Raw genomic sequence first — 19,966 nt, forward strand, 5'->3', positions numbered from 1 at the left:
AGAGAGATTTATTGCTAAACACAACATCGATAACTATTAATAATTTTATTAAAAGGTATTGGTTCTCTTTGCTTTGAGAAGTTGTGTTTTTTTTTTTTTAGTACTTGAAAATGTTTGCAATAGGAATTAATGTATATTTTTTTATACAAAGTTTAAAACTACCATAATTTCTCCCCAAACTTTTAAATAGGAGGATAAACCCGTTTGAGTACATTCGAACCTACATCCTCTTGTATTGACAAGAATATCAATATTAATACCAATCAAATTAAGACTCTATAAAATTGATGTATTCCCTTGTTGCAAGGAAAAGGAAAAAATATAAAATGAGTAGTGGAAAGTATAGATGAGTGACAAGAGATAGGAAGAAACTAAATTTCGCCCATTGCCATGGGAAAATGTTAAAGCTAAAATTATTAAATTTGTAATTCGTTAAATATTTTTAATATAATTCAAATAAGAGAGGCGTTCGAACCAGAATTGGAAATGGTAATGAAAGCATGAGTTTTCGGTAACAATCACTTTTCCTAAATGCCATTAATATAAGGTGAAAGTGGAGCAAAGACAGCTTCATTAGAAAGAAACAGAATCATTGCTCACAAGTCGAGCAAGATCAGCAGGTGGAAACAAAACCCAATCAAAAGGGCATGCTAAAGTTCGAGTCATTTTTGCAACCCATGATTTAGAGATAAAATTGACAACATAATTAACAGAGGCTAATAAAGATTTTATATCAGCTTCAATAGCCTTTGATCCCCAACAGTTGTCGAGATCCGCTTCAAGTGAGGTCATAAGTTCTTTGTTATCCGATTCCAAAGCAACATTTGACCATTGTCGGTGAACGGCCAACACAGCTCCCGAACGTACCGCCAACGCTTCAGCAACCCGAACAGAGGACACTTGAACACAAGCATTCAGGCCTTGCATGATTTTCCCAAAACTGTCTCTAGCAACTGTTGCGATTCCCGCTGTTTGGTTTGAGGGGTTCCAAGATGAGTCACAGTTGATTTTAACTGAATTTGGAGTAGGGGCTGACCCTCGTTGGTTAAATTCCATAGCTTCCCTCATGGCTTTCATCCAAATGAAGACAGGATCTTCATTTTTGTTTTCGAAGATAAATCGGTTCCTAGAATTCCAGAGATTCCAACAAATGTAACCAAGAAGTCCCACTTGATCTTTGGCTCCCACAGAATCAAGCCATAGACTTGTATCATTCCACCAATTGAACATCCCCTTGAAACCTTCCCTCTTACAACAATAGCTAAAGGCAAAAATCTTCCGAGCAGCTTCAACAAAGGGGCAAAAAGATAAAATGTGTTCGATTGGTGTACAATCTACCAAAAATAATATTCCTTCCCATGAACATACATAAATAACAGTATAGGGAGTAGGATCTATCCTATACGGATTTGGATATTTAAAATTATTGTTTGATTTAACAAGACTGCGTGGTCAAGTAACTATCATGCTCACGATAGGTGACAATTTGTATAATAATAAAAGGGAAATTTAAATATGATAAAACTAAAAATATAATAGAGATAATTGAAATTGAAATAATAGTAAAAATAAATTGAAAACGAAATTAAATTGAATAAACCAATATGATGAAATTCTAGTTTCGGGCTCGATTTTTGCTTCAACTTCTAACCAGTCCTTGATAGCAAGTCTTCTTCTTCAACCAATAAGTCGGTTATAGTGATAGAGGACACCTCAAACCATCAACTCTTCTGTGTGTAAATTAATTATTCAGCTCTCTGATAGCCTTGCGAACTAGAAGGATCAACTCGAACCAACAACCTCAACCACGCAAGTCATTAAATCTGATTGCTATTTTCCTTGACAGATCCAACTAACTACATAATTGGACACAACAATGTGTTCTTCAATAGATCGAATACGACAACCAATCATATTAGTTCTTCTTCCAACTATAAGTCTCTCAACATCAAACCAATGTACTCTTTTCGACTTGATGTCAATATGACTTTATGATACGACAATGTCTATCTCTTTAACCAGAGAAATAACAAATACTAGAATGAAAGTTTTTACATATGACTTGAAGTCTCACAATTTCAAAACCTGGATAAAATATTTTACCTAAAACAAGAACAAACCAATTCATAAAATTAAAAACCAATAAAAACAAATATGAAAAAGGGAAATTTTATTCAAAGAAAAGAAAAAGATAAACAACAATAATTTTGTTTCTGGGCAAATATGGGCCGTCCTCTCTTTTCCCTCTATCCAATATATATAAAATAAATTAAACTTGAAAGAGAGAGTGTCGTGCGCACCCCTCTTCCTAAAACTAATAATAATATTAGTATATATATAATAATTAAAAGAGAGAGGTAGTGTTGGACCAAATTGAAAGAAAAAATTTTGAATTAAGCGAGTTGACGAGTCTTATTTTAGAGAGGATGTAAAGATAATATTGATTAACAGAAGTTTTCGGTAAATCTTAAGAGAAAAGAAAATTCGAATGAAGAAATCGAGAATATAACAAGTCTAAGAAATTGATTGTAATTAAAGAAATGTGATGTACTAATAATGATAAATTAAAGAAATGTGATGCACTAATAATGATAAATTAAGATAAATAGTGTCTTTGCTAAAACACAATGAAGTTCATGATCGGGAAAAACCAAGAAAATTTCGAGGACAATTTATTTTAGGGGGGAAAAATGTAACATCCCTAAAATCAATATATTATAATAATATTAAATTGAATAGTGTATAATTGATTTTTTTTTTCGGTAAAGTGAGAAAAAGATATAAAGATGATAAAAGAAAGGTTGAGTAATACCAAGGAAAAATTTGAAATAAGAAGTATGTTGTGAAATGTTAATTTGAGTTAGAGACTAAATTGTAAAGATATGAAAAGTTTTATGGTTCAAGTGTAAATATTGAAAATGTGTGGGGTTAAAGTGTAAATATGAAAAAGTTAAAGAGTCAATAGTACAAATATCTTAAGGGTGGAAGAATTTAGAAAATAAGGAAAATGGATAAACAAGGACTAAATTGAATAAATGGAGAATTTGAGGGACTGAATCATAATTTTACAAAATTAAGTGATTATTAAGGATGAAATTTTTAAGAATTATAAAGGGCAAAATGGTCAATTAGCATGAGAAAGAATTCTAGAGTGTAATGATGACATGTGAGATATTTTAAATTAAATAATTAGATAAATGTTATAATATTAATATTTTAATTAGATTTTTGTTAATATTTTATTATGAAAATGATTAGTATAAAAAGAGGTGAAAGATGAAAAGAAATCATCATCTTTTCACGTTCCAATGTGAGAGATAGTTAGAGAAGAGAAAGTTGTGTTTTTTTTTTTTAGAATTTAGTCCTTTACCATGAAAATTCATATTTTCACCAAAAATTCACGAAAATTTCCTTAAACAACAAAGAGAAAAGATGAAGTAGAGATTTTAGAGAATATGTTTATCAATTTGGAAGCAAGAAAATAAAAGGTGAAAGAGAAGAAAAGGGAAAGAAAGTAGTGAAGATGAGAAAGGAAGGGAAATGAAGAATAAAAGAAGAAATTCTTGACAAAAGGGGGTAAGTTTCATACTAACCTTACTTGTATCTCAATATATTGAGTTAAATATATTGTAAATGAGATGTATGAAACATGTATTTTAATCTAACTAGAAATAGAATGTAGCACCCCAAACCCGGCTCAGACGTTATGGTCGGATCCGACATGCCACATCGAAGCGTTCAAAACATTTTATATTGTTGATCTAGAAAAACCTACTTAGTGTTTTAAAAGATAATTTCATTATAGGTTAAAGTGAATGGAAGCTGTGCACCAGGTAGGAAACCGGAAAAGAGGAGGTGAGTCTATCGGACTACTTAAGTACCAAGCTCCCTTCGGATCCAATCCTAGACATGCACACCGCCATTGCCACACCTTAACGTCATGTATATTTCTAGGAAACCGATTTGATTTAGTCATTTTTAGGAAAAGTGATTAATTTTGGAAAATACTTTCATTGCGGAAGCTTTGCTTGTTGTTGTGTTATTTTGAAATCAATTGTTGTTTTTTTTTTTGAAAACGCGCCCTAAAGCTATCCAATTTCAACAGTTAAAATAAGTAATACCTATCTTAGTAATACATATTAAAACCATCAAAAATAATTAAGCGGCCTTATTACATTTAAAAACCCAAAACTTCAAACGTAAATAAAAGGATGTCCAGTTCACGGAAGAAAACCAAACTTTCGAGCGGGTGGCCACTACGAATTCCCTCACGACTCCAAGCCCACTATGGTTGGGGATTTCTGCGTGGATGAAAATAAAAGGGTGAGTTTGGGAAACTCGTGTGTAAAGAAAACCCATTCAAAGCCCAAGTCACTCAAGCCTATTGGGCCTAAGCCCATTCAGTAATAGTGGTCTTGGACGAGCCCTTTTCAGATTACAATAAAGCGGGCCTTAGCCCTTATTTAGATAACAAGATGGCCCATAGGCCCATTTCAAAATACATGCAACATCAATAACATATGCAAGCCCATTTGGGAGACTACTCAACCCACCAACCACTACACTCCACCGTACCAGCCCTACACTCCATGTGGGGAATAGCTCAACCCACCCAAATTTAACACTCCACATTTGCGACCTTTTGCTCGATTATCGATAAATTGAGGCAAAGCCTCCAAGATCGTGGACAAGCCACTTTCAAGACTTCCTCCGTCAATATCCCAATCCCATGCATCGATAATAACAACATGGCATGCGATAAATAACAATAGTCAAACATGCATTTAGGTCAATTTAACTCTGGGGTATTTGGTAATTTATCTACTAGGGTAAAGCGTAAATTTTCCACTTTTAAAGGTATTTCAGTAATTTATCTATTTTAGGGTTTTTCATGCATATTCCTACTTTTCACGTACTAACGAATCACGCATCGAGAGTTCTTACGAATTGGGCCCATTGGCCCATCATTCCAATTTTGGCCAATTAAGCCCAAAAATATCGAGGGTACAGAAATCATGCACTTTGCAGTCCAAATTTTGCAGCTTACCAAAAACATTAATCGATTTACCTCACGAGCATTAGCACACTCGCAAATCTACAAAATATCGGTTTTCGGCATTTCGGCTTTTCGACTTTTTCCGATCCAGACTAAGAAAGAGGGTGTTAGTTACACACATTTGCGACGATATCTTGTGAGATCCACACGAAGCGCCTACAATTGGATTACTAACACGTTAATCTAACTATTCAAATATGAACTACGTATTAACCCCTTACAATATTCGGCCAACCACACCTACAGATCATAGTAAGCTTATAAGAAAACAATAAGCAACTCATTAACAAATTTTTGTCAATGTTTACCACATAATCATAATTTCACTGCAAGCTGTCTTCCTGAGCAACAGTCACTAAATCATTTATAATTGGAGCTACGAAACTCCAAATCAAGTTCTGTTAATTTTTCTTGAAAATAGACTCATATATCTTCTATCCATAAAATTTTCAGAATTTTTTGTTTAGCCAATTAATACCAGATTTTTCTCAAAGTTTCCCATGTTTCACTGTTTGACTAATCTGACCATTCTCTATTACGAATCAAATTTCTCATTGTACAGAATTCAAAATATGTTCTCGTTTATTCCATTTGAAACTATACTCATTAAGATTTAATTACATAATTTATGCAGCTTCTAACTCATCTCCCACAATTTATGGTGATTTTCCAAAGTCATGTTACTGCTGCTGTCCCAAGCAGATTTATTACCAAATCACTCTTTCACACCTAACTTGCATGCTTGTTATTTAAACATGTATATCACCAATCAATCATCACATATCTATGATTTTACTTAAGTATAATCTCTATTTCATCATTTTAAAGCACAACATGTTAGCCGATTTTTCCCTTTAGCATCTAAGGCACATGCATGCTCATTTGTTTGGCTCAACTTCACCTATATTCCAGTTTTCATCAAAAGAACATGAAACAACAACCATTTCCTTCATTTTAATTCATGACTAAATGCTCACAACACAACTAAAAACCAAAATATGCTTCAAGAGTTAAGGTAGAATCAAGAAGAACTCATGAACCTCAAAATAGAAGCAAACTACCATGAATTTACCTTCAATTTTCTTTCCCAAGTGACTAAACATTCAAGAGCTTTCTCCTCTCCTTTCTCTTTTCTAACTTTAGGCTATGATGAACAAAGATGGACAAAACTTTGTTCTTTTCACCCCTTTTTCTTTTAATAAAATTTTATATTTCATCTATTTAATTCTTTAATACAAAAGACATGAAATGCCCATCATGGAACATTTACCTAAACCGTTATCATGGAACATTTACCTAACCCATTATCATGGAATATTTACCTAATCCATTATCATGGAACATTTACCTAACCCATTATCAATATGTACCATGAATTATGGATATCAAGTGCTCATATTGTCTACAACAACATGATGGCTGGCCACTTCATGTAAAATGGGAGGTTTGTCATGCAAATCCTCCTATTTTGCACTCCTAATTATTTTGGCCACTTCAATTTAGCCTATAGCATTTTCAAACATTTTCATATAGGTTCTATTTCATAATTTCATCCCCTTTTTCTTATGGAACAAAAATTAACCAAAATTGCTGGGTTCTATCTTAAGCTTGGGCCTTCTAGAGGCCCACTAACATAATTAAACCTATGCCAACATTAACAGAATTCCTGAAAATTGGGGCGTTACAACTCTACCCTCCTTAAAGAAATTTCGTCCTCAAAATTTACCTGATCCAACTAGTTGAGGGTATTGTTGACGCATAGTCTCTTCTGATTCCCAAGTAGCTTCTTCCCTTCCATGATTACGCCAAAGTACTTTCACTAACGGGACAGATTTCCTTCTGAGAACCTTAACATCTCGAGCCAATATTTGCACAGGCTCCTCCTCAAAGGTTAAATCAATCTGAACTTCAATTTCTGCAACTGGCAGGACATGAGTAGGGTCAGCACAATAACGCCTTAACATGGAGACGTGAAAAACATCGTGAATCCTGTCTAACTCTGGAGGCAATTCCAATTGATAAGCCACTGGGCCTACTCGCTTCAAAACCCGATAAGGCCCAATGAACCGCGGACTCAACTTGCCCTTCTTACCGAACCTTAATATCTTCTTCCAAGGAGAAACCTTTAAGAAGACCGTATCACCTACTGAGTACTCAATCTCCTTACGCTTCAAATCTACATACGACTTTTGCCTATCAGATGCTTCTTTTAACCGGTCCCTAATTATTCTGACCTTATCCTCGATGATCGGCTACCAACTCGGTCCAAGAAATTGTCGCTCTCCTAGTTCGGTCCAACAACTAGGTGTACGACACCTTCATCCATCTGATGCTTCATACGGTGCCATTCGAATACTACTTTGGTAGCTGTTATTGTATGCAAATTCTGCCAACGGCAAGTAATCCTCCCAACTACCTCGAAAGTCAATCACGCATCCCCTCAACATGTCCTCCAGAATCTGAATAACCCTTTCCGATTGACCATCAGTCTGGGGATGGAAAGCCGTACTAAAATTCAATCGCGTCCCCAACGCCTCATGCAACCTTTGCCAAAACCGAGATGTAAATCTGGGATCCCGATCAGAAATAATTGAAACTGGGACTCTATGAAGTCGTACAATCTTCGCCACATACAGCTTGACTAACTTTTGAAGTGAAAAGTCAGTACGAACAGGTATGAAATGGGCCGATTTGGTCAACCTATCCACAATCACCCACACCGAGTCTTTCTTTGATGGTGTCAAGGGTAGCCCACTCACAAAGTCCAAGGTTACCCTCTCCCACTTCCAAAGTGGTATCTTCACTGACCGTAACAGTCTAGAGGGTAATTGATGCTCAACTTTCACTTGCTGGCATGTCAGACATTTCCCTACAAACTCCGTTACTTCTCGTTTAAGTCCAGGCCACCAGTACAATTCTCGCAAGTCGTGATACAACTTATGCCCTCCAAGATGCATGGCACATAGTCCCCCATGAGCTTCTTTCAATATTGTCTACCTTAAATCAGAGTCCTTCGGAACACAAATTCTTCCTTGGAAACACAGAACTCCATCACCATTTAAACCGAACTCAGAAGTTTCCCCTTCCTTAACTTGTTGAAAACGAGCAACCAAAGACTCATTTTCCAACTGCTTTTCCTTAATCTGGTCCACCAGGTTGGCCTTACTTGCAATTCACCAACAAAGCGCCATCATCATCTGAGACTCAAACGAGCAAACATTGCTCTCGGATCGATCTGATTCTACGACTTAAAGCATCGGCTACCACATTAGCCTTGTCTGGGTGATACTTGATCGAACAGTCATAATCCTTAAGCAACTCAATCTATCTCCTTTGCCTAAGGTTCAGCTCCTTCTGAGTCAACAAATACTTAAGAATCTTGTGGTCTGTGTATATAATACACCTCTCCCCGTACAAGTAATGTCTCCAAATCTTACGTGCAAATATCACTGCCGCCAACTCCAAATCATGAGTAAGATAGTTACCTTCGTAAGGTTTAAGTTGTCGTGATGCATATGCAACCACCTTACCCTCCTGCATTAACACGCAGCCCAAGCCTACATGTGATGCGTCACTGTACACAGTAAAATCCTTCCCAGACTCTGGCTGAATTAACACAGGTGCTTCAGTCAGAACTTTCTTCAACTTCTCAAAAGCCTCCTGCTGGGTCTCAGTCCATACAAACGGTACCCCTTTCCTTATGAGTTTTGTCAGAGGTGCTGCCATCACAGAAAAACCTTCCACAAACCTTCTGTAGTATCCTGCCAGTCCTAGGAAACTTTGAATTTTCGATACCGTCCTAGGTGGCTTCCATTCCAAAATTGCTTCAATCTTTCGAGGGTCCACCTTAATCTCTTCGGCAGAGACCACATGTCCTAAGAAGGTTACCTCCCTCAACCGAAATTCACACTTGCTGAACTTCGCGAAGAGTTCCTTCTCCCTTAACACTCGCAACACTATACGGAGATGCTCATCATGTTTCGCTTCAGTTTCAGAATATACCAGGATATCGTCAATAAAGACGACTATGAACTGATCCAAACATGGTTGGAACACACGATTCATCAAATCTATAAACGCTACAGGAGTGTTCGTTAGTCCAAATGGCATAACTAGAAACTCGTAATGACCATACCGAGTCTTGAATACCGTCTTATGGATATCTACCTCCTTGACCCTTAACTGATGATATCCAGATCGGAGGTCGATATTAGAAAATACAGAAGCCCCTCTAAGCTGGTCAAACAGATCGTCAATCCTTGGCAGTGGATACTTATTCTTAATTGTTAGTTTGTTCAACTGGCGATAATCAATGCACATCCGCATTGTACCATCCTTCTTCTTCACGAATAGTACCGGTGCTCCCCATACAGACCCGCTTGGCCTAATGAAGCCCCTATCCAACAACTCTTAAATTTGTGCCTTTAGCTCCACCAACTCCTTCGGTGCCATTCTATACATTGCGATAGACACTGGTGCTGTTCCAGGCAATAAGTCGATTCCAAACTCCACTTCTCGGTTCGGAGGCAATCTTGGAAGCTCCTCCGGAAAAATATCTTGGAACTCCTTTACAGTCCTAACTTTATCCACTGACAATCCCTCCTCTTCTAACTGACTTACAAATGCCAAATAGGCCTCACAACCTTTCCGAATCCACTTTTCAGCTCTTAAAGCCGACACCACATTGGACAAATGATCCCTTCGCTCACCTATCACCATAACCTCCTCATACTTTGTGGTCCTTAACACCATTCGTTTAGCAGCACAATCCAGGGTCGCCTTATGCTTAACAAGCCAGCCCATTCCCAAAATGAGATTAAACTCTCCGAACGGTAACTCCATCAGATCTCCAGGGAAAATCCTACCTTGAGTTTCTAAGGGTACATCCCTATACAGTTTGTCTACCCTAACCGAGTGATCCAAAGGACTTAGTACAGATACCCTACTCACAATCTTCTCAGAGCAGTCCAAGTTGTCCATAATCCGTTCTGTGGCCTCCAACCAATACTCTGTCACATTCGGGGCTATACCAGAGACGCCCTTAAAGATCTCCGCTCCGTTAGCTCGAAGTCGTTCAGAAATAGATCCCCAAACTCCATTGCCCGTACTTGCCCCGGCAACCCTTTCCAGAACACGAAGCATTGCCTGTGACAGGGCATCATCCTCAGCATCGCGGTCATGAGACTCTACCTCTGTTGCCGGTGGTACCGGTGCATCCACCGCTGGCATATGTCTCGAAGACGAAGATCTCGCTCGAGCACTTCCTCGGCTCCATCCACGGCCTCTTGTACTCATATCGTATTATCTTGATTACGATTTTTTATGCATCAATTAATATTCCAGTGTTTATTACAAATGTTTTATGAATCAGACAGTAGTTTAGAGTTTGTTTTCGCAGAATCAAAGTCTAGCTACAGTTTCAATCTCTTATCAGATTTTCCTATGGTTTCAGTATCATCCTATCTAGAGTATCCTAGCAGGATTTCAGTACAGACAGATAAGTCAGAAAAATATTTAGAAGAGTTCAGAGTAATACTTACAGACTTGAGCCGGAGATTCGGAATGCCACCTTCTAAAAATCTAAATTTTGAAAATCGAGTTTTTCGCATTCTTTATAAAATTTTCGCTTTCGAAAATCTTTGTTTTTGTAAACCCATTCCACAGCCGAGTTGTTACAACCTAGGCTCTGATACCACTAAATGTAATACCCCAAACCCGGCCCAGACGTTATGGTCGGATCCGACATGCCACATCGAAGCGTTCAAAACATTTTATATTATTGATCCAGAAAAACCTACTTAGTGTTTTAAAAGATAATTTCATTATAGGTTAAAGTGAATGGAAGCTGTGCACCAGGTAGGAAACCGGAAAAGAGGAGGTGAGTCTATTGGACTACTTAAGTACCAAGCTCCCTTCGGATCCAATCCTAGACATGCACACCGCCATTGCCACACCTTAACGTCATGTATATTTCTAGGAAACCGATTTGATTGAGTCATTTTTAGGAAAAGTGATTAATTTTGGAAAATACTTTCATTGCGGAAGCTTTGCTTGTTGTCGTGTTATTTTGAAATCAATTGTTGTTTTTTTTTTTGAAAACGCGCCCTAAAGCTATCCAATTTCAACAGTTAAAATAAGTAATACCTATCTTAGTAATACATATTAAAACCATCAAAAATAATTAAGCGGCCTTATTACATTTAAAAAACCCAAAACTTCAAACGTAAATAAAAGGATGTCCAGATCACTAGAAGAAAACCAAACTTTCAGAACGGGTGGCCACTCCGAATTCCCTCACAGCTCCAAGCCCACTATGGTTAGGGATTTCCTGCGTGGATGAAAATAAAAGGGTGAGTTTGGGAAACTCAGTGTAAAGAAAACCCATTCAAAGCCCAAGTCACTCAAGCCTATTGGGCCTAAGCCCATTCAGTAACAAGTGGTCTTGGACGAGCCCTTTTCAAATTACAATAAACTGGGCCTTAGCCCCTTATTCAGATAACAGTATGGCCCATAGGCCCATTTCAAAATACATGCAACATCAATAACATATGCAAGCCCATTTGGGGAGGCTACTCAACCCACCAACCACTACACTCCACCTGTACCAGCCCTACACTCCATGTGGGGAATCGCTCAACCCACCCAGCCCAACACTCCACAATTGCAGCCTTGCTGCTCAGTTAACAGTAAATTGAGGCAATGTAACACCCCGTACCCGAGTCCGTTACCGGAGTCGAACACAAGGTGCACACAGACTTAACTTAATTATTTTCACAGTCCATTTAAAAATTTCCAGACAAGCTGGTTAGTGCATCACTATCGCCTTAAAAATCATATCTTGAGTTTCAAAACTCAAAAATCGGTTTTGTAATTTTTTCCTGAAACTAGACTCATATGTCCATCTACAGATTTTTTTCTAGAATTTTTGGTCAAGCCAATTAGTACAGTTTATTAGTTAAAGTCTCCCCTATTCCAGGGTTTGACTACACTGACCTTCATGCATTACGAATTGGATATCTCCTTGTACAGGGCTTCAATACTGATCCCTTTTGTTTCTCTAGAAACTAGACTCAAATAGGAATCTATACATATATGGCATGACTCCTAATTATCTCTGGTTAATTTATAATGAATTTCCAAAGTCGAAACAGGGAATCCAGAAACCGTTCTGGCCCTATTTCACGAAAACCTAAATATCTCTTAACATACAACTCATATGACCTTTTCGTTTCTTCCATAGGAAAGTAGATTCATCAAGGTTCATTTACATAATTTATTCACTATTTAATTCCATTCCTTCTAATTTTAGTGATTTTTCACATCCACACCACTGCTGTTGTCAGCATCTATTCTTAAGGTAAACTTTACCTATTTCGTGGTTTCCATGGACCAACTAGAGTTTTGTCATACATAGGTCCACATATAATCATATTTAGCCATTCCAAGGGCTGATCATTGCCCAACACTTCCATTCCAGTCCATAGTCACATCATGAAACCATATATATATACATAAACACAAATGGTCTAATGCCATACTCCACTTCTACGAGCCATTTTCGCATGGCTGTACACACATACATCACAAAAAGTACTTGAAAAATAACAAAGGGTAGTCCTATACATGCCATTTCAAAGCTCAACCAAAATTTGTACCAAAAGGGGGCTTTGATAGTGTGGGAGACTTCGACTTCCAAAAATCCCGAGTCCGATAGCTGACGAGCCAAAATCTATAAAACAGAGAACAAAGGAACGGAGTAAGCAATTTATGCTTAGTAAGTTTTGAGCAAAGAATTTAAGCACAACAGAGGTATAGCATTCATATAACTAAACAGACAATTCCGTATATACATATTCTCAAATCATTCCTTCTTCACATTCCAACCCCTGAATTCATACATGAGGGATCATCTTAGCCAAATACCGGAAGCTCACTACTCGATTGAGCGAATATTATTCGAAGGGAATCAACTATTCCAATGCACATACGAACATACCTCATTGCTGGAATTTTTCAAGCGTATTAACTGAAATTTTATAGCAAGGTTGCTCATCCCGAATCACGTACCTTGAATTTAACCGGATATAGCTACTCGCTCGATTGTCTTTGGGACATAGCCGGTTATAGTAATTAGCAAGAAATGCCTTCGGGACTTAACCCGATTTGGTAACTTGCACAATTGCCCTCGAATTAACCGGATTTAGTAACTCGCACAAATGCCTTGAGAATTAACCGGATTTAGTAACTCGCACAAATGCCTTCGGGAATTAACCCGGATATCATTCGAATAACCAAGCACATATATTAACAAATCATAACACATCCGTATTTCATTCTCACTACCAAAGCTCGAACACAAGACACTATCATATTTACAATTTCGGCTCAATAGCCACATACAAGAGCATGATTTTGATTTGTTTATTACATAATCTAAGTTCCATTACTCGAAAACTTACCTCGGATGTTGTCGAACGATTCGGATGGCTATTCGACCACTTTTTCCTTCCCTTTATCGGATTTAGTCCCCCTTTGCTCTTGAGCTTAATTTAACAAATAAATTGATTTAATCATTTGAGCATCGACAAGAGGAATTCAAGGTACTTAGCCCACATATATTCATTAGACATTAAAGTCACATATGTACGAATTCATGAATCAAACTCAACACATTAGTTAGTACTCTCCTTAGCGAATTTTCTAAGTCAAGATAAAGCCTTCAACATGCTTACTCATGGCGAACAACACATCAACCTAGGTACTCATTCATGTGGCCGATTATGCATGTTGATGTTGAGGCCAATTACATGTTTAATACCACACATGAATGGCATACATTTTACTAACTAATGCATTACATATTGTAGCTCAATACACATCTATCATTTACTTCATAACCGAAACATCATCACAAGTAAATATATACCTTGAGATAGTATATATGTCATATGCAAACATATATACATATAGGTGCAAGGGCCGAATCTCAAGTTGATTATAACCAAATATAAACATATATCCAAAACACAAATCTTACCTACCATGCAATAAGCATAAATCATTCTTATGGATATACCATGGCCGAATACATCACAACACCATACCATTTCAATTTTGGTCATGGTTAAACAAGGAACTTAATGTCTCACTCAAAAATGCTAAAAAGAAAATCCAAGAATCATCAACCCACCATCACATATATCATCGACAAGCTTCATATTTAGCATGCAATGGCATTAACACAAAATCCTCCTTGGCCGAACATCATTCCCATGACATAGCAAAGATTTGAACCATGGGCTAATTAGAACTCAAGCTAGCAACTAAAAACATGCATGAATCTCATGGCACAACCTCAACATACCTTAATCTAGATACAAGTATGGCCAAACCTCCTCCTAATCCTCTTCCAACCCAAGCATGAAGCAAGAACTCCCTCCTTCTTCCTTAGGATTTTCGGCCAAGAGAAGTGAAAATGTTGAACATTTTTTTTGTTTTCTTTCCCTCAACTCACGGCAATGGGGGATCATACACCTTCTCTCTTTTTTTTTTTCATTTCTTTATTCCTAACATTAATTTATTGTTTCCTCCCATAATGCACCAACAAAACATGTCTATGACATGTTTTGCCCATCATTCTTTGTCATGGCCGGCCACCACTTATAAAAAGAAGGGATATTTGACATGCAAGTCCTCCCTTTTGATTACATGCACTATTAGGTCCTTATAGATTAGCCTATCACATTTCAAAAATGTCACACAAGTCCTAATAACTGAATTCACATGCAATTGACTAAATCGAAGCTTGAAATTTTCACACATTCATAAATACATATTCTAGACAATAAATATTACGTTCAAACATTTCGGTGACTCGGTTTAGCGGTCCCGAAACCACTTCCCGACTAGGGTCAATTTTGGGCTGTCACAGGCAAAGCCTCCAGTACGTGGACAAGCCACTTTCAGTACTTCCTCCGTCAATATCCCAATCCCATGCATCAGATAATAACAACATGGCATGCAGTAAATAACAATAGTCAAACATGCATTTAGGTCAATTTAACCCTAGAGGTATTTCGGTAATTTATCTACTAGGGGTAAAACTGTAAATTTTCCACTTTTAAAGGTATTTCAATATTTTATCTATTTTAGGGTTTTTCATGCATATTCCTACTTTTCACGTACTAACAGTACCGAGAGTTCTTACCGAATTGGGCCCGTTGGCCCATCATTCCAATTTTGGCCTATTAAGCCCAAAAATATCGAGGGTACAGAAATCATGCACTTTGCAGTCCAAATTTTGCAGCTTACCAAAAACATTAATCGATTTACCTCACGAGCATTCGCACACTCGCAAATCTACAAAATACCGGTTTTCGGCATTTCGGCTTTTCGACTTTTGCCGATCCAGACTAAGAAAGAGGGTGTTAGTTACACACCTGTTTGCGACGATATGGTGACGAGATCCACACACGAACTGCCTACAATTGGATTACTAACACGTTAATCTAACTATTCAAATATGAACTACATATTAAACCCTTACAATATTCGGCCAACCACACCTACAGATCATAGTAAGCTTATAAGAAAACAATAAGCAACTCATTAACAAATTTTTGTCAATGTTTACCACATAATCATAATTTCACTGCAAGCTGTCTTCCTGAGCAACAGTCACTAAATCATTTATAACTGGAGCTACGAAACTCCAAATCAAGTTTCGTTAATTTTCCTTGAAAATAGACTCATATATCTTCTATTCATAAAATTTTCAGAATTTTTGGTTTAGCCAATTAATACCAGATTTTTCTCAAAGTTTCCCATGTTTCACTGCTTGACTAATCTGACCACTCTTCATTACGAATCAAATTTCTCATTGTACAGAATTCAAAATATGTTCTCGTTCATTCCATTTGAAACTAGACTCATTAAGCTTTAATTATATAATTTATGCAGCTTCTAAATCATCTCCCACAATTTATGGTGATTTTCCAAAGTCACATTACTGCTGCTATCCCAAGCAGATTTATTACCAAATCACTCTTTCACACCTAACTTGCATGCTTGTTATTTAAACATGTATATCACCAATCAATCATCACATATCTATGATTTTACTTAAGTATAATCTCCATTTCATCATTTTAAAGTACAACATGTTAGCCGATTTTTCCCTTTAGCATCTAAGGCACATGCATGCTCATTTGTTTGGCTCAACTTCACCTATATTCCAGTTTTCATCAAAAGAACATGAAACAACAGCCATTTCCTTCATTTTAATTCATGACTAAATGTTCACAACACAAATAAAAACCAAAATATGCTTCAAGAGTTAAGGTAGAATCAAGAAGAACTCATGAACCTCAAAATAGAAGCAAACTACCATGAATTTACCTTCAATTTTCTTCCCCAAGTGACCGAACATTCAAGAGCTTTCTCCTCTCCTTTCTCTTCTCTAACTTTAGGCTATGATGAACAAAGATGGACAAAACTTTGTTCTTTTCACCCCTTTTTCTTTTAATAAAATTTCATATTTCATCTATTTAATTCTTTAATACAAAAGACATGAAATGCCCATCATGGAACATTTACCTAAACCATTATCATGGAACATTTACCTAACCCATTATCATGAAATATTTACCAAATCTATTATCATGGAACATTTACCTAACCCATTATCAATTTGTACCATGAATTATGGATATCAAGTGCTCATATTGTCTACAACAACATGATGGCTGGCCACTTCATGTAAAATGGGAGGTTTTTCATGCAAATCCTCCTATTTTGCACTCCTATTTATTTGGCCACTTCAATTTAGCCTATAGCATTTTCAAACATTTTCATATAGGTTCTATTTCATAATTTCACCCCATTTTTCTTATGGAACAAAAATTAACCAAAATTGTCGGGTTCTATCTTAAGCTTGGGCCTTCTAGAGGCCCACTAACATAATTAAACCTATGCCAACATTCACAGAATTCCTGAAAAATTGGGGCGTTACATAGAAAGTATTTGATGAAGTATAGATATTAAAAACACTAAATTAGTAAGTAAGAGAAATTGTGATTTGTATTGTGAAAAGTACTTAGATTAAGAAATGAATATGTAGTCTACACGTAAACATAAGTGATTAAATTGAATATTAATCAAATATGGCGATTATGTATGATTGAATAAGAGATAGTGTGTAACGCTCCTTACCCGTATTCAACATCGGAACAGGGCACGAGGCATTACCAGACTTAAACACAATTAAACATACACAAATCTGGATCATAAAAGTCATTCTAAATTAAATATTATTCAAACACATGCTTAAAGTTCCTTATACGGGCCTATAAGGCCTAAAACATACGTTGGAGATGCTTCAGGATCAAACCAAGAACTTTCAGAGTTTTGAGAAAACTTAAGAATGCTTTATCATGAAACAAGGCCACACGCCCGTGTGGATAGGGACACGTCTGTGTCCCAAGCCCGTGGAGCTCTCTTACTTGCATTCAAGAAGAAACTTGAGTCACACGGCCTAAGCACACGCCTGTGTTGCTAGGCCGTGTGATAATTAAATTTCACATTTTAGATACAGACTTCACACGGCCGTATCACACGGTGTTAAAGCCCGTATGCATCACACGACCAAGCTACACGCCCTTATGCTAGCCTATGGGCCTAAACCTAGACATTTTGTTTCTTATTTTTAAATTGCAGGGGACACACAGCCTTATCACATGCCCATATGGTAGGCCATGTGGCCTAAACACATGCTCGTGTACCTACCTGTATGGACAAAAATAGGCTCTTTAAGACCATTTTTCTCACCCTCATACTAACTTCCTACACAAAAACACATTTATATACCAATAAAATCCAACCAATCAACCAATTCAAGCCAAAACATGTATATTTCATTATTTTTTATAACTAACACATTCAAACTACATTGCATACTTAATCGTTCATCCTATTACATTATCAAATCAACCCCTTTACATGACATATAAATCAAAAAGTTGTTTAACAAAATCTACCAGAGTAAATCTGGATAATGTGATCCTCGATGTAGATCTGATCCTCCAAATGTATATACGTTAATCTACAAGACATATAAACATACACAAGTAAGCTTATAGAAACTTAGTAAACTCATAGGCATAGAAAATAAATCTTACCGAATAATAATAATCATATATTATACAATTCACTAATTCCTCTTGTCAATCACAAAATCAATGATAAGTTCATTTATTTAGATTCAATGTCACATAATAACAAAAAAATTTTATTCTATTGGGCCCATTTATCACTTACCTTTCTTATCCAATTTAGGGAACAATTACGAAATTGAGTACTTCGTTTTCACAATGCCATAGTAAAACTATGGTCTTGCACATAGTCACATGTCACACACCGAAGCCATAGCCCAGCAATGGTCTTACACGGATCACAAATCACACTGATGCCATATCCTAGATATGGTCTTACACAGAAGCACATAATCAAATCTCACTGATGCCATAGCCCAACTATGGTCTTATACAAAAGCACATATCTCAACACACCGATGCCATAGTCTAGCTATAGTCTTATATAGAAGCACATATCTCATCACACCGATGCCATAGTCTAGCTATGGTATTATATAGGAGCACATGTCACATGTTTCCATGCTCTAACCATGGTCTTTTCCGTCAATTCATCTTGAACACAGAACGAAAGTACCCAATTCCATCGTCCCACTTAATTTGCACTTTTACTCAAATAATATTTCACAATTATCATGGTTTAATGACATTCATATACCATAATATACTATGAAATGTATGAAATTTACCTACCAAAACATTGAATTTAGCCATATGAACTTACTTGGGCTAATTTGCAAAAGTCGTAGAAATTCAGGGACTATTCTTGCAATTTCTCCTTTCTATGATTCACTTCATTTTCTTGATCTATAATTATAAAATTATTCCTTCATTAGCATCTATTTCAATTCTATTCTACTTCACAATTTATGCCTTTTTAATTTTCAAAATTACACTATTACCCCAAACTTTTTAATTTTTTCAATTTAGTCACTGCTCAATTTATTCGTCAATTAAGCTAATTCCTCTCAAATAACACTTTATCAAGACATTATAAACTACTTCAAAGCCTTTAACATTCAAATTTTCAACACAAAACCCTAATTCCATCAATTTTCACAATTAGATCCTAAAAATCAATTCCTATAAAAATCTCTTCATAAAATCATCATATAATAAAATTAAAACTCAATTCCATGATAAATAATCATAAAATTTCAGCACTTATTCATGGAAACTTTCAAAATTACTCATGAAATCAAAAACTAATGAATTAAACAAGTAGACCTAATTGTAAAAGTCTCAAAAATATAAAAATTACAAGAAATAATCAAAAATTAAGCTTACATGTTGTAAAAATATGAGAGACCAGCTTAAAAGAACCCTTTAATGGTATTTTTGCTGGGGAGGATGAAGAAAATGAAGAAAACTCTAGATTTCCTAATTTAATCCAATTTTTTACTATTTAATTTCAACTAAATTACCAATTTACCCTTAGTTCACACCATTTCTCAGCTAATATTTACCTAACCGTCCAGCCCATTTTATTTTGGGTCAAATTGCTCTTTAAGTTCCTCTTATTTATTATTTAAGCTATTTAATCACTTCTCACAGTTTTACATCTTATTCAATTTAGTCCTTTTTATTCAATTGTCTACTGAGATGTTAAAATTTCTTAACAAAACTTTAATAATAACTTAGTAACATTCCATAAATATTTCTAAAAATATTTATGGTTCAGTTTAGGAATTAGAGGTCTTGATACCTCGTTTTTATCTCATTTTTTCTAAAAATTTCCTTTAATTCACAATTTCACTAATTC

The 19,966-nt window shown here is 36.2% G+C and overlaps 1 protein-coding gene and 1 long non-coding RNA gene across 2 annotated transcripts; both read right to left on the reverse strand.

Annotated features, from left to right (window-relative positions):
* Window positions 1–573: 573 nt before the first annotated feature.
* LOC108468429 (uncharacterized) lies at window positions 574–1,230 on the reverse strand. Its single transcript, XM_017769314.1, has one exon. The coding sequence runs from the start codon at window positions 1,228–1,230 to the stop codon at window positions 574–576; it is 657 nt and encodes a 218-aa protein (XP_017624803.1).
* A 9,903-nt stretch (window positions 1,231–11,133) lies between these two features.
* LOC128296363 (uncharacterized) lies at window positions 11,134–15,539 on the reverse strand. Its single transcript, XR_008286948.1, has 2 exons — window positions 15,264–15,539; window positions 11,134–11,384 (listed from the first exon to the last, which is right to left on the reverse strand). It is a non-coding gene; the product is annotated as an uncharacterized LOC128296363 (long non-coding RNA).
* Between the last annotated feature and the right edge of the window lie 4,427 nt (window positions 15,540–19,966).

The sequence above is a fragment of the Gossypium arboreum genome, chromosome 8 (assembly GCF_025698485.1).
Source record: "Gossypium arboreum isolate Shixiya-1 chromosome 8, ASM2569848v2, whole genome shotgun sequence".
Taxonomy (NCBI): Eukaryota; Viridiplantae; Streptophyta; class Magnoliopsida; order Malvales; family Malvaceae; genus Gossypium; species Gossypium arboreum.

Bases quoted from the DNA above. Each gene is read 5' to 3' on its own strand.
- LOC108468429 (XM_017769314.1), bottom strand. From the start codon at position 1,230: ATGTTCAATTGGTGGAATGATACAAGTCTATGGCTTGATTCTGTGGGA.